The sequence below is a fragment of the Pyxicephalus adspersus genome, chromosome 2 (genome assembly GCF_032062135.1).
Source record: "Pyxicephalus adspersus chromosome 2, UCB_Pads_2.0, whole genome shotgun sequence".
Classification (NCBI taxonomy): domain Eukaryota; kingdom Metazoa; phylum Chordata; class Amphibia; order Anura; family Pyxicephalidae; genus Pyxicephalus; species Pyxicephalus adspersus.
Window position 1 is genome coordinate 83,727,363 of NC_092859.1, and position 22,125 is coordinate 83,749,487.

Sequence of the window (22,125 nt, forward strand, 5' to 3'; positions counted from 1 at the left end):
TCTGCAGCCTAATGTAACTCTTTAATGACCAAGACAAACTCTGCAGTTGTTTCTTTTTGCATATCAAAGCACAGCTTGCTCCAGAAGTTACTGAATGTCTAGACTCCATAAAGATTTTGTTTGTGATTTACTCACAGTGGGGTTTTTTTTTACAGTAACTGACACCACGCTGGCTATTATTATGTTGAGACGAACATCTGTCCTAATTATATTTATTAAAATAATATATTGTTCTGACTTACATACAAATTAAACTTAAGAACAAACCTACAGTCCCTATCTTGTATGGGACTACCTGTACACATTTTCTGCAACCTAACATGATAAACCTGAAATAAAATACAACCCCACACTTCATCAGGTACATGCTTGACTTGGTCTATGGGTTCTGTAAAATGCATTTCACTTCCCCTTCATGTAACTGCTGATACCAGAGGCTGGTGGGCCCTCCATGTCCTCCCAATGATGGGCTATTTCTCAGCCCCTGTGACCACAGTACAAGAGACTGCTGGTAGCAGGAAGTAAGGTGAGTAAAAGTGATATTTGCAGGAACCCCAGGCAATAATATATATTTGACCCTTGAAGTGCAGAGGTTGCCCCACTGTAATTACCCATCTTAACCGGAAGAATACTTTCATGTGTCCATTTTACATAAAAGCTCCCTCCCTCCTACTACATGTCTGCCCCATATTACACAGTTGTTATTATAAGGCATGGAGGGCGGCCATTAGAATATGTTGCTGAATTTCCTCATATATTACAATGCTCTTTATTGCACGGTTGCCCAGGTAACACTTGTAAGAGAAGGCGTGGCTCCTCGTAACCCCTCTCCAGCAGCACGAGGGACACACGCACACACAGCAAAGAAGGCGTGGCTTCCGCAGATAGTGGAATGCGCGCGCCACGCCCTGTACAGCCTCGCGGAGCGCGCGCACACGGCTCAGGCTCCATTGAGCCGCTGCTCGTGGCCAGTCTATAGCCCTCCCCGCCCTCGTCAGTGCGCATGCGTCCCTCGACCGCTACAGGAGGGCGGCGCGCGCTGGAATGCTACCTTAGTACCCCTCTCGTAGAAAGACGTGCGGCGGGGCAGTGCGCGCGCAGGGGTGGGAGTCACAGGGGGGCCGGGTGAGAGAAGACGGTGGAGCCAGACCAGAAGAACGGACAGACACACCGGAGACGGCCCAAGTCCATGGAGAGTCGAGTCTCCCCCGTATCGTCACTCCTCTCTGCTGCTTTGAGCCTTCTCTAACCCCGGGCCGGCTCTCCACCCGGGCGCTCTCGGACGTGTGGTGAGGTAATACGAGCGGCGAGAGTCGCGGTGACAAGCAGCACTCGAGGTGGTCGGAGGAGCAGCCGCCTCTATGATGAAGTTCAAGCCGAACCAGACTAGGACTTACGACAGGGAGGGCTACAAGAAGCGGGCGGCCTGCCTGTGCTTCAGGAACGAGAGGGAGGATGAGGTGAGACCGGAGGAGACCCCCCCCCCCCATACACACCGGCCTGCTGTGTCACCGCCACCCATTACACACCCTGCCACGGACACGGGAAATCCCCGGGGTATTCGGTGTTACCCCCTCCCCCACCCCTGTGCTGGGAGCCCGGCGCCTTCTGTCAGGATCACCCCTCCGATACCCCCTGATACCCCCCGGATCCACATGTGTGTGAGCAGCACCCCCTGCCGTGCCCACTGGGCCCCGCACCCCTATGTACACATATGGAGGGGAGGACACATGACCACCGAGTGGGGGAAGTTCTTGTATTTATGTGTAAGATGTCTTGGCATGTGTGCGCTATGTAACTTATCAGGAATCCTGGCATGATTTGTGTGTGTATGGGGCTATCGGCTCCAAGCATTGTGTGTGTGATCGGCCTATGCTGCCTTTGTGTTCTCTTTATGATGCAAAGCCCGGCCATCAAACAACTTCACTGATCCATGGCAGCACGGAGCTTTCTATATTACTAGATGAATCGTCATGACTTACTGCATGTGCAAGCCCCGGATATTTTTGTTTTTTGAACTTTGCTGGTTGTTCTAGCTTTGTCAGCGTTCCATTGTAATGGAACTTTGCAGGTAAATTGAACTTTCCACAAAGAAGTCATGATAGTGATGGCCTATAGTCCCCATAGCTAATGGGAAGTCCAGCCGAGGTCAGACTGAAACCATGATCGGTTCTTCCTGATTTAGTGTTTTATTTATTTATATATATATATATATATATATATATATATATATATATATATGTATATGTGTGTGTGTGTGTGTCTTAGGGGCTGCCACTGTAATTTCCCAATATTTTACCTATTATACCAAAATATTTATTTTACAGCTATTGTCCTATATGGTTTGTCATTACTTTTGTATTTTTAGTGTATTTACCAATAGCTTATATATATAGTGACTTAGGGAAAAATTGATTAGTGAATGACAGGACCACCACATTTATTGATTCTTTTCATATAAACTTGCCTTAATAAATTTCAGAACCAAATTCTCTAGCCCAGGGGAGATCACGCTTTTTTGCTTGCGAGCTACTTTTTTAATGACCAAGTCAAAATGATCTACCAACAATAAAAACTTGGACTTATCTCCTGTGTGTGTTTATTTTGAAATGCAAGGCTCTGCCATGAATTGTTCATGGGCACTCCCCAGTCCTCGATTGGTCACAAGGTCCATGCCATGGTCAGAGTTTGTGCAGAGTAATCCCAGGTATAGTGGTCAGAGTTTGTGCAGAGTAACTTTTGCTGTGGAAGAGGAGGCTGTCTGTACAAATGTGCAAGTTCATTGTATATGTTATCAGCGGGCCACCATCTTGTACCAGTGAGGGTATGCCAGTTTGTGACATGGAATCATCAGGAGTGTCACCAGTAAATATTGTAAGACCGATACTAGCTAGCTGAGCCTTTTATACCAGACAGCTTAGTTTTAGAAAGAAATACCATTCTTACCTTATTTACACATAGAAAGTTACTTGATCTACTTTAAATACTAGTAATGGTCATTTGTTCTTTTATTACTTTGTATTTATTATATTGAATATGAAAATAGTAACTGCCAAAGTTGTGCTCTTAATGTTTTAAAATGTTTTCTGGCTTGTGTATTGTGAATTAGCACCAAAACTATATTAATAATAATAATAAAAAAGTCTGTAATATTGGAGTAAATAATATTCCCTTTACTTTCAGGAGACCATGGACCCATTGCTTTGTAGATGGCAGTGCAGTGAATTTGTAGAACTCTTCTTTGTAAAGCATTACAGATTTTCTGGAGGCCCTGAAACCTGGAGTACTTAGAAGTCACTTTAGTCAGTTTTAGATAGCCCTTTACACACAGTAAATGGTCTGTTAGTCTACACGACGGTCTGTGTGCTGTCAGTAATTTAGATTGGCCCTTCTACACACAGAAAGATTCTGATGGTCCTGTACTGCAGCACAATGTACATACAACCTGTTACAATTTTACAAGCATATTAACATGCAGTGTTTTTGCAACAGGGCAAATTGGTGTCTGGGGCCCTAAAAAAATAAAAAAACAGTCAATGAATGTTGCTTTGTAGCAGATAGCATTTGTGGTCAGTACAACACATTTCTGGGATATTCTATAAGAGCCAAGCTAGGACCTTTCCCTGGGAGAGTGCTCAGGATGGCCTCCTAATCCTCAGCCCTTCTGACCTTTGGAAAACCCCATTATAGTGATGGGCCAGTATGAATGTGTTTTAGAAAACTGGAAAGTTTTGACAATTAGAAATTTTGACGGTTGTGGCAGAGAATACATGCTGTTGGTATGTGCTATTACTTGTTGGTGCTGTTAGCCGCTTTTGTGCTTCTATAGAAAACAATAGGAAATGTAGAATACTCAGTGCATTTGACTACCGGGACTGCTCTATATGACCTTTACAGTAATAGTAAAAAAAATGGCCAGACAAGAATTGTAGTGTTCACTAATTTTAGAGGAGAAATAAATGTTCCTTGAATTGGTTCTCATTGGAAAGATCCCCACACACACAGCAGAATGCTGAAAAGTGTATTGGTATCTGTGGTTGTAAATATGCTAATTCTGAGTAGTGGAAAATAGTAATTGCTTAGGAAACCCCTAGTATTCCCCTAGTATTCTTTCTATTTCCCAAGTATACTTGGGAAAGGCTGATATAGACTTTAAATTGTTTACATACTCCTAATAAGCAGTAAAGAAGCTTTGAAACAAGGCATCACTCACCTCTCTATCTGTATTATGACACATTTGTCCCCCAAAGATCACAGCAGTCGGACTTCATTCCGCTCCAGTAGCTAATAATCTCTCATTTCTTTATATTCAATGGCTAGCAGCATTCCAAGATTCTGTGGCTGTAGAAAAAAAGTTGTGATCTGAACTTTGGAGATTAATTTTACCCTTGTACCTATATGTTTGGCGGTAAATGATTCTTTATATACATGGATACTTTACTGCTTTTATTGGGAAAACTTTATAGAGGTCCAGGTAGAGGGACATTAGAGTTGTCTTTAGAGCAAAGGGTGAACAAAAAAATCCTACAATAGGGGATACCATAGACAAGTCTGGGTTGAAAGTTGTTGAGAAAGATTTCTTCTCATTTTCTGTGTGTAACTATAGGATAGAAAGTAAAGGGAAACTTACCTAGACATATGTGGACAGCAAAATATAACCAGACAGGGGTCTTGACCTTTCCCTGCTCTATACAAAACAAACGCACTTTGGCTGGACATCTGGCAGAAAAATTTCCAGAAGCAACCAAGAAATCCAGCCTTTAAAGATTGTAAGCTCTTCGGGGCAGGGTCCTCTCCTCCTGTGTCTGTATCTGTCATTTGCAACCCCTATTTATTGTAAAACGCAGTCTAATATGTTGGCACTATATAAAACATGTTTGATATTGAAAAAAGGAAACCTATTACTATAAATGTGGAGTACATAATCGATTGAACTTTTTTTGGAAAGGTTGTTTTGCCTGGTTGACCAGAACAGAAATACAAGCCACAGATAGTTAGACGTCTTTAACTATCTGTGTTCATTTGCACTGCAGTCGTGCTGGATAAACCATTTCCTGAGGTTCATTAGTTGTTTTTTTTTTCCATATGGTAGATTAAATGTGTTTGTACCCTATTGCTTGACTATAAATCATGGAATTTATTTTCTGTTTTTGAGTTAGCTGGGTATGCCAGTCAGTACATGGGGTTGATGTATATATTTGTGAAAGTCTGTTAGTTTTGAGAAGACTTTTGGAGAAGGCTTAGGCTATGTATACACACATGCAATAATTGATTACCGACTTCAGGATGCCGCACCGTGTTGTACATACAACACCGTTCTTCTTATTGTAGAGGGGAGAACGATGGAGCGGCACCCTGCTGTGCTCTCCCCTTCACTTCCATTATGATCGTTCGTCATCAGGCGATGAACGATGAGCACTGTACCACACGCAAAATTCTCGTCCAATATCAGCCCTGCGCTGATTATCGGACGAGAACCATTGCACGTGTGTACCCAGCCTTAGTATTGCTGTTACAGCCATCCTTGGCTTCATTAGAAGAATTTCCTTTCTGCCCTGCTGATAACAGATTCATCAGACAGGAAGTGAGAACAGGTCTGCATTTTTCATGATTGCATTGTTCTAGTCTCCTACAGGTAAAAATCCTCTCTGTATTTATTGTGTGGGAATTTTTTAATTTTATTCCTAGGGCTGTTTAACCCTTTCTGGGAATGTGTTAAGGGGGAGGTGTTGTATCTGGCTTTTTAATGAGGCTTCCAGGTTCCATATAAGCTTCCAGCACCTGTGCTTTTGAGGTTTGCTGTATTGTTAGAGATGTGGCTGCTGGCAGTCTTCAGGCCTAATATGTCTCAGTGATGCTGATTTGAGCAAAGTTCCTTATAGGATGGCAGACAGTGCTGGGTTATATATGTGTGTATTCACGGGAGTCACGTCAAGATGGCCAAAGACCCGTTTTCAGGAAGATTTGGTGAATATGGTGGTACCCACACAGGTGCAAGGATGGGTGAGTGCAATGAAATATTTGTGATCGAATAGGTAAGGCCATATTTGATGCAGATAGGACATTGCCTGTCCCTTCTACAACAAAGGACCAGTTTGATTGCATTTTTTTAATTTTGAAGTTTTTTCCCCACTTTAATATTGCAGACTGACAGCAAATTAGTATTTCATATAGACGCTCCAAATGGATTTTTCAGAGGAGTTTTGTAAAATAGTGTTGTATTTATGTGTAATAGATCAAACAAGTTATTTGTTATCTCATCACTGTTTGCTGTCCTGTACTATAAAAATATTTGCTTACAATAAACAGGTATTTCAATTGTTCTGAGAAGAATGGCCATGTCTTATATTAACAACATTCTTTGCAAAAGAAAACAGGGTTTTTTATGCTGATATTGGTTTATGCTGCTCTGTCAAAGGCACTAAATTCATAAAGAAGCCAAACAAGTCTATTTTTATGAACTTTTGAATTTGCTGATTGTACTATCTAAATGAGGCAAAGTTTTCTTTGATCCTTTTACTTAAAGTATATTTAAAGCCAAACAAAGTTTTGGATATTCACCCCCTCAGTTGTTTCCACTATGACTGGGGGGTGAGGGAAGGTTCAAATTTTTCTTAATCTACCTCATCCCCAGCAGTGGATGTGAAAGAAATTCCCAGTACTTCTCAGGTGTATGAAGGAGACTGGCTCAATGTGATGGCACCTGGCAAATCTGCATGATCACACACAAGTCCTGGAATTAGGCATTCTATAAAATGTTTTTTTATTATCACTGGAAATAATTGTAAAGTGTTTTCAGACTAGGTAGATCTTGGCAATGAGAAACTGGGTAGATCTTGGTGTGGATTAGCCCTCATTGACATCATATTTTCTTGATGTCCTCTTTCTCATTATAAAACTTTCCGTATATCCAGCTGCTGAAAGGTGGGACAATTGAGGTGGCCAATGTTGCAACCCATTCTGGTGCTTTATTAAACTACAAGTGATTTATGGAATGTCAGGGCATAATGGATGTTGTTTTGTGTGTGTCATCATTGCTGTGATCACAAAACACTGAATGTGAGGAAATCTATTTCCCAACATGGGTTTGTCTGTGGGGTAATACTCTGTGTTATACTATTCATATTCACGGAGGACCGGATAGTGGACGCTCCTGTTATCAATTACAGATTTTTTTTTTCTTAGGTTTGCTTATTGACTGTTTATAATTATAATTAGGTATTACATTCTCCCTTGTATGCCAAACTAAGAATTGCATAAGACACAATGCTTCCCTTTTAAAATAGAGTGGATACTGCTGTCTGGTCTCCAGGGCACATTATATGAACCCCCCATGCATTTTTATGGTCACCAAGTAAGATGCATGGACAACTCATGGTTCTAAATGAAAAGGGCCAAATATAATTCTAATTTGGTCAACAGCAGATGTGTGTGAGAGACTAGTTATGTGACTGCTTGTCACGTTTCAGATACATTTCATTCCTTTGAGAACTGCATTGAAGGAGGATGCATCACATGTCCTCCTAAAGGTTGCAGTAATTCACAAGTGGTGACTAGTGCAGCACATCATGTAACTTTGTTTGTACTGCAGGTTTTGGTTACAGATGAATATTATTTAGACTGTGCTTTAGGCCTATTTTCTACATTAAGAGTAGCTGTATTATGTTCCACTGTAAAGTCTGGTTCACGCCGGTATAAGGACAGTGCACAGAAAACTTTTACAAAGCATTTGGCAAGCTACCCTGAAGTCTTTAAAACACCTTTTGGCTCCTGTATGGGAAGCATTAAATACAGATCTTGATATAAGTCTTACTGTCACTTTAATCATGCTGCCAGTGAGCTTGTTAAAAAGCTGCAAATGACAGTCGGCACTCCCAGTAAGATTAGTGTTTAACACCTTCCTTACTTCTGTTCCTAATTTAATACCAGGTCGGTTAACTTTGCAAGAAGCCCGCCTGTATGGAATTATTCAGCTGGCTCCTGGCTTTAATATGGATACAGACCGGCTGCTGTACAGCCAATGGTCACATCTCCAGCTGCAGCAACGTGGCGTCACAGATGTCTCATTAAAGCGATTGGACAGCTCCCCACTTGTGATTGTCATATTGTTTAGTGGATTTTAGTAGTGTTAAAAATGGCAAAAAAATGAAAGTACACACTGCACATAGGGTGCAAACCTGTATGTAAACAACAAATGTGCAACAGGTTTTGGATATTTGGCCAGATTTTTTTCAAGAACCATTCTGAGGTAAGGTAAGAGGCGAGTTTCTCTAGCAAATTTTTGAGCTATGCAGAAGCCTAAATCATTTTCTTTCTTTGCTAATTTTTAAATCCCATTTTCAGCAGATAAAAATGTTAACTGTATCTCTCTAGTCTGCAGAAATGACAGTGTTTCATTTTTGGTTTGTGCAGCATAGATGAGATTTTTGTTTCTAGTGTCTGGCCAGTGTTAACAATATGTTTATGTGATATGTCTTTTAAAGAGAGCAGCAAAGGCAACGATAAAGGTGATAAAATGGCCCAGTAGCTGAATGTTGATTTCACAAAAAAATAGTTTCACAGGATTGTGATAATGAATGTAAATTTACTGCATAATGAAAATGGTGTCCCCTGGGTGCGTGTAACAGTAAAGTATAATGGGGCCCTAAGTGGAAGGTATGCAAGGATGTTGTGGTTACTTAGGAGCTGGAAGTGTGTTGACATTGTGTTGCCAGCTTCAAGTACTTTAGAGGGCAAAGCAAAATATAATTTTCGTCAAGGTAAAGATCAGTGATTATTCTGAATCAAGACAAAATGGTCTGATGCTGAAAATGTATGTGACCAGAAAATTTTTACCAACTTCCACCTTCATCCTGAACTACCAATTACCAACTTCATCCTGAAAAGTAACCTGGCTTGTAATTCTGATCCTCTAGTGGTTTGCCTGGAATAGTTATTCAGATCAGAGTCAGAACATCTAATCTGCATACTTCTAGATTAGTGATTTAGAAAGCATTTATGGTTAGATGATCGATGATCACCGATGCAGCTACAAAACTAGCTTTTTATTTTTTACAAAAGGCAACCAAGATGGCCGCCTACATATCCGTCTCATTGTAGGCTTGCTTTAAAGAGTAAGACTTTGTAAGCTATGGAGTGCCCTCCAATGGTTAATTTCCAAATCTATATTGCAGTAACAAAAATTGCCAACAACAAGCTTTTGAAAATTCACATTAAAAGGACCTTATTCATACACCACAATATTATTTACATTTGTTTACAGGAAATAGACTGTTTCTCCTTTAACCTAAGCTAGAATTTTACCCATACTAGGCATAGTAACAGATTCACTTTTACTAGAGGTGCACTTGCCTACCTCAAATACCAGACTTCAAGATTCTTGGTTTACTAAACAAGTCGAATCATACACAGTGCTATGTATGTTCTCCTTGTCCAAACATGGCACTGCCACAATCGGCTGCTCAGGCACAAACCGCTGCATTATGGGGACTTGAGGAAATGTTAGGTGCTTCTAGGACCCCGTATGGTGCCCACTATTAACTGGGGGGGTGGACACAGGCAGGAAGCTGGCGGGCAGTAACACCAATAATGTATGGATTTTTAGTGCGATAGAGGCCGTGGTAGCATACAAAAAAGACATAACCGGTAATTTATTGATTATGATTGATATTTATGTCAATTGTAATATTGATTCCTCGTGGCTGGCACCTTGCCCAGCTGCTCAAGCATTGGCACAGCAGTGCTGGTTGAAATAGAATGAGAGTCTGTACATGTGGCAGCTGGCGGCATGTGGGATCTTCCCAAGCCAGCGGTGTTTCTTGGTGTGAGGAAGTGGTTTTGGGAGCAGAATGTTAGAATATGCACAATTTTTGCACCTCCTGGGGTCTTCGTTAAGCAAATGATGCCCCAGCGCAGCCTGAACAACCAGTAGAATCTGTTGTCGGAATTTGAGTCATTTATGTTGTGATCGTATCATCCCTAGTACCGATTGTTTCCTATGTGTGCTGCTATAGATATATTTGGCATATCAACTGCACCATCTAATGGCTGAAATGGAGATTCTCTCATAGGGAACCAAGTGGTTCAAGATTTCATTAACATTTCTGAATCTAGTCTGTCTTGAAGTGATGTGTTTGGGGTCTGCTTGTTATAAGGAAAGGTTTAGTTGTAGTTTAGATGCCTGTGTGTAGCATATTTTATTAAGACTGACCATTTTTTGGCCCATTGTGTACAAAAGTTCCAAAACCAGTGAGTTACACAAATGGGGAATATTCCCCCAACCTAGCATCAATCAGAACTTCAACTTGCATGGCAACTACTTTTAAATTGTTTACATTTTTGCTTCTTTCTTTCTCATTTATTTGCTTGTCATAGCATTGCTAGTGGAAACTATCAGCAAGAACCCCCAATGGCTTATAATGTAAAATTTATAGGAACAGCTGCAAACCTAAGGGATCTTAAATATCTCTAGAAATTGACTGTAAATAAGGGATTTGTTTGATGGACAATTTGTGTTGTAACATGTCGTTCACTACAGTCATGTGGAGAAAAAAAAACGTATACACACCCTAAGGAAACTGTCAAAGATTTAGACACACATATCTGAAGCTAGCTTGTTACCCTTTATTACTTTTTATATATTCCCTTGTCTGTTTCTGGTAGTTAGTTACCTGCAGTTTTGTAGTTTTATAAGACTAGACATTGGTCAAATTTTTGCTGAATTTCTGTGTCAGTGAGTACTGAATATGTTAGCATATGTTTGAAATATAAACAATTTAGCTTTTTTACATTCAAATTATTTTATCGTTTAAATCCTTGGCGTTTAAATAATTGGTGTCCAAAGTGTTCAAACAAATAGGCATATTTTTTTTTTTTTACAGAAGTATTACTGAATAGCATATACCATAGAGGTTAACCTTGTACATCCTTCTAGTCTGATGTTGGTTTAGAATGTTAGGCAGCCACTTTACATTGCCTGGATCCTTGCAGCAATCCCTGTTATATAATCAGGAATGTTAATGGCTGTGTGCTGCTGCATAACTAGGCATTGAATTGTAATCTTCAGGCAAAAGATCGCTGCAGGTTTGTTTGAATGAACACTTTCCTTTCCTAAATAGTTGTATTGTAACACATGTGGACAAGGAGAGTGTTCTTGTTTTATCCATTCGCTGCCAGCAACATATAGTTGTCAGCGCAGTATGGCCTCCCTTCCCCTCCAGGGATACCAGGCTATCAAGCTACTTTGGTAAACCTGGTTCTCTGGATGGCAGGCTGTAAGTACAGAGGGGAGATCACACACCTGATCTTTCCTCTCTGCAGTGAACCTTGGAGTTCTCCATTCTGAGAAATACAAATGATGTAAAAAAAATGTTCCTCTGTACTTAAAATTATGTGAACCTTTGATGCATGCTTATTAGTAAATGAGTAATACCTAGGGGTTGACCGTTTACCCCAGAATTGGCAGAATGATTCTTTGGTCATTATTTAGGATTAGCTGTAGATAGATGAACTGTAAATAATAAGTAAAGCTCCAACCACAGACAGTGTTGGGTATCATAGCTTGCAATTCTTTCACAAGTGTACACAACTTGTATGCTAGGCATGTTTGGCACTGTTTTTTTTTGCAAAGAATATATTGAAAATGTAGGGATGTTACAGGCTGTGGATTTCTAAATAACATATTCTTATCAGACGGTACTTAACAAAAATACACCATTGCTGACCAATGTAGTTGAAGGCACAGAGGAACAATTCAATCTCAAAGTTTACAAATACAGTGAGTTGGGTCTTGGTACTTTTCTGTCTTCCCTCTTCATGTTTTCCTATGTAACTGCTTTGTGTTTACATTAGAGCTTAGAAGGCTGGGCAGAAAATGTAGCTGATCTAAAAGGAAAAATGAAAGTGAAACTACTAAATGGCAAACTTGTTTTTCAAGAATTTGCTCCACAGGTACATGGTGAAGACTTGTTAAAAGTTTATCATAAATTTTTAAGAATATGTAAATATTTAAACTTGCATAGCCTGGCACCAGTTGATTGGTAGATCCATGGTTTTGAAATGTTTGCTTGTATTAGGTCGTGTGTGTTGATAAAGTAGAACTTTGGCCTAACCAATAAACAAAAGTGCTGCACTTGGTTTTCCCTCGGTCTCTCTGCCAAGTCTCCCAAACAACTGTTTGCATGTTTAGTACTTAACTTAGTAGCTTATTTTCCTGCTTGTTCAGACTCTCATTCAGGAGCCTCTAATTCTACTTTAAAGTGTTCTCGCTGTCCTCTCTGGTATGGTTGCTGCCATCTTTACCTAATCTTCTTCGGGTTCGAGGCCATGGCTTATGTAACTCCCGCTGGTGTGCAGGAGCTCATTTAGTCTGGGTAGACATGGATGCTGGAATGCATTGGGTACATTCATAGTTTAGATTATATCTTATTTGAATACACTTTCAAATCAGAACTTTAAATGTTTGGGATATTCTATTATTAGTTCCAAAGTGTGAAAAGTTTGCAGTCAACTTTTTTCTTTTTTTATTATTTTGCCTGTGATCTGTCTATATTAGTGAGCTGACCATTGCTTTTTTAACTATGATGGTTATTTTTCCATTGTATAAAATCCCCAGTATTAAAGATTAACTGGAGCTGCTGGCACTTGCACATTTTATGCATTCCATGTTATCACGGTTAAATGACTCAGAAGGCAGGCTTATCTTGATTTGGCAGGTGATTCAGGTTCAAGGCTCAAAATTATGAATTGTGCAGTGTGTAAATGATTGATCCTAGAGTAAAGCATGCAATTAGTTGTGTTTCTTGTCCGAGCAAAACTTGTATTATAACAATGTTAAGTCACACAATGTAATTGTAGTGTCCTTTTATGCAGATAAGAGTTCATTGCAAGCTGTTACTGTGTGAATTGTTTATTCACACATGTATGTTTTTACTCAAATTTGTACAATAGGCCAAGCAAAACCTGATAAATTTGAACTCCAAACGACGAATGCATAATGGAACCATTTTAAGGGCTACCTGACAAGTTTCTAATTCTGTGCACCACCTCCAGTATTCCAGACCCCACAGCCAGATCCCAAACACATTGCATCAGAGCCACAGTTTGGTCAGAATACTTCACAAATTGCTACACACTGCAGCAGAACCTGAATGGTTCCCTGTTCTCGTATATATGGAACTAAAACTGATATCAACACAAATTTAAAGTTCTTATGCAAGATGCATTACTTTTATTTTTTTCATAGGCTTGAAGCGCCCCCCCCAATTCCTGTTCTGGTGGTACCCTCCCTTATATTTCTAGGGACATTGGTGATAAGAATGATTATGGCGAGTGCATTTCTCACACACAACACAGCCGCTCATCAAGGAAAATTTTATGCCTTTACTTTTTTTGTACTCACTTTAGTTCCCTCCTAATGTAGTCTGGTTTTTATTTGTAAAGTGAAAGGAGCTATTGTAAGGACAAGAATGTGGCACTTCTGGGGTCTGCATATTATTGATACCCTAATATTACAAGGTTGTTTTGTGATCTACCATCAGTCTTGTTACATAACAGTGGGGTAGAGGAGTACCTTGAAATGTTGAATGTTCTTAGCTGACGTTTTCTCAGAATTTTTTGTTTATAGGATTGGTTTGCTATGTAGGCTACATTTTCTGTCCATAACAACCACCGTTTACCAATGGTAGCCATCCAACTTTAACTGATAGACCTGGGTTTCAAAATCTTGAACAAATTAAATTGAAAGAACTGTTTTTTTTCTAATAGTTTTGTTAAGCCCTCTTCCTTATCTGTGGCTTGAAAGCTTTTCCAGATGAACTAATAATTTAGCAGCATTAAAGTAACAGGAGTAACCCACATCATTTTTAAATGTGTGTATTTTGGAGTTACACGTGCTCTCTTTAATTATTTCTATCAAATGTTTGTTTTCTGCAGATACTCCTAGTCAGCAGCAGTCGTTATCCTGATCAGTGGATTGTACCAGGAGGAGGAATGGAGCCAGAGGAAGAACCTGGTGGAGCTGCAGTCAGAGAAGTGTATGAAGAGGTAAAATGGAAGCTCTTTACATATGCTTAAAAAGAATATAAATCTAGTTGACATCTAATTTAAACATTTTTTTAATGAGAAGGCCCGCCTCCTTTTAATTTGACCCTTCATTTGAAATAAAATGCATTTAAACTTTGCTTGCGGCTTAACTTGTGTTACCTTCTTTATCTTACAAATCAGAGCCTTGCATAATTTGCATTAGCAGGGGATAATCAATGTGTAAAAACTGGGAGAAGTGATATAATCATTCCCTTACAAGAACGGTTTTCAAGCAATTTTTTTTTTCAATATAGCCTATTATGGTTTTACTCCTGCTGCTGTCCGTCAAATGACAACACAAACCCGGTGGAGACCACATTGTCCTTTGCAGCAATGATCTTTGCCTTTTATTCAAATGTAGATGAATGACCTGATAAGCAGGTTTTGTAGAAAGTCCATAACCTTTGGTCTGTGCAGCCTAGAGGTCATAGGTATTGAAGTCTCTGCAGCCACTCCTGTTACCCATAGCAGCTGAGTATGCTTCTGGAAATCTAAGACACATAGTTTGTAAATCTTTGTGTGCACAGTTTTTAACTTGTGGTTTCAGAGTGTTACATTGAACCATGTGTCATATTGATCCATAATATCCATTGATATTGTCATATTGATCCATAATATCCATTGATACTGTCATATTGATCCATAATATCCATTGATATTGTCATATTGATTCATAATATTTAAAAATTTGATCTGGAGAGCGAGGCATTCTTTGGGTAGGAAATTTTATTTATTAGAACATATATTCTTCTCCATTAGTCTTTGCTGCTAAACTTGCATGTGTTTACCATACATTGTCGTGTGTATCATTATCTCCGCCAAAATGTTATATTCAAGATTGATTAGTTATTTGATTTTGCTGTAACATCAGCAGAAAATCCGTATCTAATACCTGTAGAAACTGTTTTACTTGATGGATTGATAGTGATGTCTTGTCCCAAAAGTACATGTTAAGGAGCTCATTTCTCTTTAGAGCAGTATACAGGGCTTAGCTGTTAAAGTTGGCATTGCAATATTGTTTGCTTCTGAAAGCAGAACAGAAGTCCAAAATTGCAAGTTAAAAATAGTACATGCACGCACACATCCAAAATTATGTGGTATATTCACATTAGCTGTGAATGTGACATTAATCAAACATTCACAGCAGGTGAGTATTTCAAGAATTTCATTCACTACTTTCTAAATATGCCCACGTTCGTGTCTTTTTCTAGAAGGTCTCCTAGTTGCTGTGCAAATTTCTAAAATCTTTGACTTCTTGGCTTCAATTCTGCTGATTGAACAGCCCAGAGGACATACTTTCCACATCCCCTTATTAATGTGTCCTCATGCTTCTGTTTTTGTGTAGGAGACAGAAACCATCACTGCACAGAACAATGTGGCCTCTTCCAGTCCTGCTTTGTTGTCCCTCTTCATTTGTTAAGAACTGAATTAAAAAAAAAATTAAAAGTAAATAATGAAGCAAAAAGAAATGGGGAGATAGGGTAGTATATAGATACCCTATTACATGCTCGATCCCAGGCAGAGCTAAAGAAAAAAAAAGTTCCTACAGAGAATTTCCACTGAGGGAAATTATTAAATCACTTTCCTAGTGCTGCTGATGATCAGACTCTACATGTCGAAGGTAATACCTATTTCCAAGCATACATGCACTTTCAAAATGTTTTGTTTCAAACATACTATGTTTCTTATACATATCTAAATTCATGAACAAAAAAATAATGATTATTGGAGCTTACAACCCATAGATTTAGTAGCTGCATTTGTTTTCCTAAGTGGTGGTTTATATGAATAAATTCCTTGTCATAGGCCTAATTTTAATATTTGTTTTCTCTATAGGCTGGTGTGAAGGGGAAGTTAGGAAGACTTCTGGGAATCTTTGAGGTAAACATTTTAAATTTTTGCTTGATATCTTCACATGCCAAATACTTTTGGATTCACCAGCATCTAGATGGGATTATGGCCATCTGCGAACATCCTGGGAAAATGGGGGGGGGGGGGGGGGGTGTACAATTCTTGCAAGAATTAAATATTATTTCTCTGCTTTACCAGGCAAGAAGATCATGACAACACCCTAGTTTAAGTACTGCAGGCAGTAATAAATACATTTCCCCCCCCTCTTTTTTTAAGTTTAAACCTGTAATGCTGCTCTTTAACATCTTCTAAAAGTAAAGTGGACCTTTCATTTTAATACAAAGTCTGCTTTAAGATGAATCACTGTCTCTAAAAATGTCTCTATAGCTCCTTCTCCCATTCTGTCACAATGCAATATATACATATTAAATTATTATTTTGAATCTTTAACAGGAACACTTCACACTAAAGATTTGTATTTTTGTCATTTAAGCAGAACCAAGATAGGAAACACAGAACGTATGTGTATGTTCTTACAGTAACAGAAGTACTGGAAGACTGGGAGGATTCAGTGAATATTGGTAAGTGCTTTGTAATGGTTTGAGTTTTCTATTGCCCCCAGCCCTTACTATGCTGTTGTTGTAATTAAAGTGTGCATCTGTCATATGTTACCACCAGTCAGAACAAACATCTTCCCAGGTTATGTGCTTTTTTTCCTGTTGCCATGAATGTGGGGTTCATTCTTCTCTTATGACTCTAGCTGCTAATTGTAAAAGAATAATGTTTATTTAAATGAAATGTATTTGCCCCAGAGGCTTCACGTTGTGAGTATTGAGGAGGGGTGGGAAAAGGCGTGATCACAACCCTGGGTTCTATGAGACCTGCAGTGCTTACATCTGAGTGTCCTGGAAGTACATTGGGAGCTGTAATAATCCTCGTGTTATAATAGCACTGATTTGTAAGAGGTAGGGTAAAAGCTGGCAGGACATGAAGGTTGCTTTTTAAGGAAAGGAATTGTTTTACTGCTTTCTTTGTGGTATGCTTATTGCACCTGGACATGGGGGATAAAGTGTTTTTTCAGGCAAAACTTTTTTGTATTTTTCGATAAAGTGGGAAAAGTATTGGGTACCCTGACAGTTTTACTTACATTTAGAGCTATATTTGGCCACTAACCTCACTACTACTGTCTTGTTGTTTTTTTGAAGAAAAATAAAGGTAAGTGTCAAACGGCAAACACATTTTTTATTATTTAGTAGAGCATGTAAAGACAAGAACCCCTGTCAGACTTCTTATCATATGGATATAACAGGACCAAGAAGAATACACTGTTAACAGACTACTACATATTAGATTTAGAATATGTAGAATTACTCGTATAGTATACATAAAAGGGAGAGCTATGTCCTTGTCTTAATACTTTATTGCTGAATAATCCTAAAAGCTATTATATGTTAATCCCAAAAAATCCGTTTTCCCACCTTAAAAATCTTCCCCCACATAAACCCATGGATCAGAGATAGATGGAGAGAGATTTAGATATGGGATAGATTGTATGTAAAGCGCATGGGGACCATTGGAATGTGTTGATGTCACAGAGATAACCACAAGAAAGTGATAATATGAAAAATCCCACCACTGACAGATATTGCAATTCAGTTAGTCCAAAGACTGGCTTTACTTTTTGGCCTGATTACATCCTCCTTTTTGTAAGTACATACATTTGAATATGATATGATGATTGGTATCACAGGAGCTCAGGCTGGGGGACTGCAATGGGTGTGCAGATGTAAGGAGAGAACGGCATGACAGAAATAATCTTATCATTTTTAATTTTTTGACTGGTAATTAACAGGGTGTAGAAAAAACAGTCTCCTGCCCTACCACAGGGATGTGTGGCCTGGCAGAAACATGTCTAACCTTTGACATGATTGACAGAAATAGACAATCTTCTGCAGATAAAATATGTTTATGTGAGGTTTTATTTGTGTATTTCAGCTGTGTGCCTGGAGTTCATCTTTATATTATGCAGAAATACAATGACATACATTGTGTAAAACATTTGTTTTATTTTCATAGATTGCAATAGTCTAACAGCTGCTTTAGTGTAATATTTGAATTTCCTGCCTTGTGCATTTTGGTTAATGATAAAGATTTTCTGCCAGATGTGCCATAAATTGTTTGCTTAAACAAATTAAGGATTGCAATACTTACATTTTTCATTTGTTCCTCATTAAAACATTTAAATTGTTTCTTTTTTTATTCTTTTAGGACGAAAGAGGGAATGGTTTAAAGTTGAAGATGCTTTGAAAGTGTTACAGTGCCACAAGCCTGTACATGCAGAATATTTAGAAAAACTGAAACTGGGATGCTCCCCAACTAATGGAAACTCTGTGGTCCCTCCTATATCAGACAACACATCTCTGTATGTAACATCTGCACAGACTTCTAGCTTACCTTCAAGTGTAAGATAAACTGCACTTTAGGGTGCCTTACCTTTTGAGGGGGGTGCCACTTTGTGTTCTCGTGAAAACATCCTGATGATTAGACATGGATCCTCTTGCAAGATGTGCTACAAACCATTTTCGCTTTCTTAATCAACACTTTTTTTTTTCTTTTTTTAACCATGTATGATAGTGTTCATCCAACAAAAGCCATATGGATTTTTTTAGATGCCTTAAATGGCCATTTTTCTGTCTTATGTTCTGTCATTACCATTGTAATTTGGCTTATGTGCCATGACAAGTTTTTACAACTGCTGTTTCTAAAAGGGCTTTAACTTCTGCTGGATGAAAAATAAGCCTGCAGTGTGCTATGTTTCAGGTTGAGAGAAGTGTGGCCTTCACCAGGTTCAGCTCTAAAGGAGCTATTGTCATATTACTAGCTGCCTATTGTCCCCAACGTCTAGTCTGAGCTTGTTTCTTGCAGAGAGTAGATTGTTTTCCGCTCTGGTTCTCATTTTTTTTTTTAATAGTCTGTCAGTGATGATAGTTTATTATGTGTTGTTTTGAGGAATATCCTTTATGTTGATGATTTACACATTACATCTGGCTGAAATACACAAGTTCTCTCCCAAGGTTATGGGGAGCAGTAAATTCCTAGATTGTAAAATGCTACTAATGGATGCTCATACTACAGTCATTTTATATGGGAGCCTCTAATAACATTCACATGTAAATGTTCAATTTTCCTATCCGCAGTCTCATCTGACTATTGCTGTTTGAGAGGCTTCATACTGTACAATGTGGTAACATAATTCACCTAATGTTCAGATATGTTTGAGAACTGCATTTCCACATGTTCCTTTAAAGACCTGCCTTTGTAGGGCTGGCTTTGTGACTTTGTAACCCCAGGGAAATCTGGCTGTCATTATGACATACATCACTGAAAAAAAAAAGGTATACCAATATGCAGCACTGAAGAAAATTGTGTATTCTTTCACATTAGTATCATACATGGCCTCTCTTTAGTTGTTCCTTTGTGTCAGTTCTTGCAGGGAACATTGACCTCCGTAATGTAATTAAAGTAAAGGTGTGAAATGTTTGTGTTGATAATTATCCAGAAGAGGGTTTGATAGCGGTTTTTAGGTGGATTGTTATGGTGAGTGTAGCCATTACCTAACTTGCATCAAACCTAAAAAATTTAATCAATCGAGGCCGTGAATGGAGTCACAATTTTATCTATGTCTGCAATGATATCTGAGTTTTTTTTTTATGGCTCCTGAATATCTGACAACTTGGGCAGTTGAACAGCTTAGTTGGATGTATCTGGCTGCAAGTGGATTTTATTGGTGGCTTAGTTGGTAAACCAGACTGTATTTTATTATATGTACTATACTTTTAATTGGATGTACTGATACTTAAACCTGATTATTCTTGGTTCATTAGTGTTCTAGTTCTGGATTTTTTTTTTGTCCTAGCTACTTGTTTGTTGGTTCTTAATTGGCATTTAAAAGGTTAATCCACCCAAAGTGACTTATTTATAGTTGCATTTTGATGATCTGAATCAGCTATTGGTTTAATATAATTCTAGGAAAACCCAGCATAGTGTTACTTACACCATGGAGGCATCATGGAATACAAGCACAAAGATTGCAACACCAATGTCTGCAAGAGAAATTAATTAACCTGTACAGAGAGAAATATGGACTTTACTGTAACTTCACATGGGTTTTGCATTCCCATTCAAGTCAATGGGATAGCAAAAGCATCTTGAAGCAAGTCAAGTACTAGGCAGAATATCAAATGCTTGAACTTCGTGGGATGTGTGCTTGCTTCCCTATTTAAGTGGATTGCTGAACAAGGATAATCTTGTCCTTGTATACCGTTGTACGCTAGTGTGCATTACCTTTTCCTTTATAGTTACTAATTGGTAACGGGAGGACAGATAATAAGTCCCACACTAGATACCTTTAGCAATGGCCAATCCCATCATTCTCTCCTTTTTGGGTGGAATAGCCCTTTAAGCCTTGACATACATGCACTAGTAGCATTGTATTATGTTTATTACATTAATGAAAAGGATGGAAGCAAAGTGTGAAAGTGGTTGAAGTTCAAAGAAAGTTATTGTGCACACTGGCATGTTTACATCTGGCAGGAGCAAACTGAGGGGAGACTGATGTTAACATGAGGAAGATTGATTCCTGCTGGGTAATGCAGTGACTGTACAGACCATAGGCATGACATGATTAATTAAACATGCCTGCAAGGGAATAAAACCTGTATTATATATATCCCTTGTGTATTTTCTTGTTCATGTGTTCATGCTCATAAGGGATCGATGCAAACATCAGATCTTTCTGTGTTTATTTTTCACTGACCGAACATTCAAGAAGAAAATATATCCATCTCTATGTAACTTTCCACATGTTCTATTTATAATAAATGTAAATGCCTTTTGAAACATCAGAATACACGTAGATCCAAGAGCCCAGAGCTTTTGTGCAGAATGCCAAAGAAATGTAAATTTTTGGTTTTTCAATATTCTACTGGGCAAACAATCTTTTATTCTGCATGATAATATAATTATAGTTAGTCTAACCTTGTGGATCTTTCTAGTTCTGTAATGCTAAGGTATTTGGATGGAAGATTACTTGGATGTCTCTCCGTGTGTATGGACACAACTGCTTCTCTCAGGTTAAATTCCATTGATATGTATGTAAAAAGAATGATTATGGTACTTTCTCTGCATCCATGAGTTTGCGTATGTTTAGCAGAGCAGCTTTTATTTCAGTCAGTAGTCTGCCATTGATGTTTTCATCTATATATCTGTGAGAACTATAAAGATTGTTGTGAAAAATTCATTTTTACCCATAACAAGTGACCTGTCTCCTCCCTATACTTTTCCTGCTTCACACACACACACTAGGCAGGGGTAACAAATCATCTGTTTTTTTTTTTATGCCTGTCATGTACTTTTTTTCCTGGCTGCTTAGACTTTTGCAGTATCTTGTACATGCTGCACAAGTCAGAGACTTTCCTAATGGCGGTGAACCATAACTTCTCCAAACTATCAGAGAAAAGCATAACATCAGCCACAGTTTCCTACCCACAGATTAAATATTCACACAATGACCATATGTCAGGATTTTCATATAGCATCCAAAGTATTTTGTGTATTACCTATAAATCTAAGTATTCTGATCATCTGTCAGTCCTCATATAGAGAGGTAGCAGAAGTAAGATTGACTGCAGGTGAGCAATGAAAGTTCTTTCCTGAAAAACAGCAGATCCAGTATCTGCATGTGACCACCTTCATGAGAATCGTTTGTCGATAACTTCTGTAGCCTTTCATTGCTAAGACAGCATGTGATACAGAGTTCATGAAGATAGGTTTCCCAATAAAATAATTGAGTCATGGTATAAATATGGGTGCGATTCTCACATTGTTCCATTTACGTGGGCCCTGAATTGTTCCAGAATTATTTGTAGATAAGTTGTAATATTGCTTTCAGTGTTGACAATATATTCTGTGTAAAAATGCATTTTTTATGTAAATATTCAAATCAGTAAATACGAGTGCACAGAGGATTGTTGTTGTAATTTAAACATTTTGTTACTCATTACATTTTTTTTTTTAAACACAAACTGTAAAATGCTGCTATAAATTAAAATCATTGTGAGTGCTGTTACACTTTTTTTTTTTTTTGTTAAAGGTGCCACAATTATTTTGTAAGTTTAAATATACCTGTGCCAT

At 38.5% G+C, this 22,125-nt stretch overlaps 1 protein-coding gene across 3 annotated transcripts; it reads left to right on the plus strand.

The window, feature by feature from the left end:
- The first annotated feature begins 991 nt into the window (after positions 1–991).
- Positions 992–22,060, plus strand: NUDT4 (nudix hydrolase 4). 3 transcript variants are annotated; one of them, XM_072401249.1, is made up of 5 exons: positions 992–1,460; positions 13,933–14,043; positions 15,919–15,963; positions 16,427–16,514; positions 18,202–22,060. In XM_072401249.1, the coding sequence occupies exons 1-5, from the start codon at positions 1,362–1,364 to the stop codon at positions 18,402–18,404; spliced, it is 546 nt and encodes a 181-aa protein (XP_072257350.1). In that variant the 5' UTR covers positions 992–1,361; the 3' UTR covers positions 18,405–22,060. The 3 variants fall into 3 exon arrangements, with proteins under 3 accessions (XP_072257350.1, XP_072257351.1, XP_072257352.1); XM_072401250.1 differs by having other exon boundaries at positions 995–1,460; positions 16,430–16,514; XM_072401251.1 differs by lacking the exon at positions 992–1,460 and adding an exon at positions 1,824–2,071.
- Positions 22,061–22,125: the final 65 nt, after the last annotated feature.

Coding starts and splice junctions, on each gene's coding strand:
- NUDT4 (XM_072401249.1), top strand. CDS start 1,362: ATGATGAAGTTCAAGCCGAACCAGACTAGGACTTACGACAGGGAGGGC. Junction 1,461..13,932: donor GGAACGAGAGGGAGGATGAG/GTGAGACCGGAG, acceptor TGTTTTCTGCAG/ATACTCCTAGTCAGCAGCAG. Junction 14,044..15,918: donor TCAGAGAAGTGTATGAAGAG/GTAAAATGGAAG, acceptor TTTTCTCTATAG/GCTGGTGTGAAGGGGAAGTT.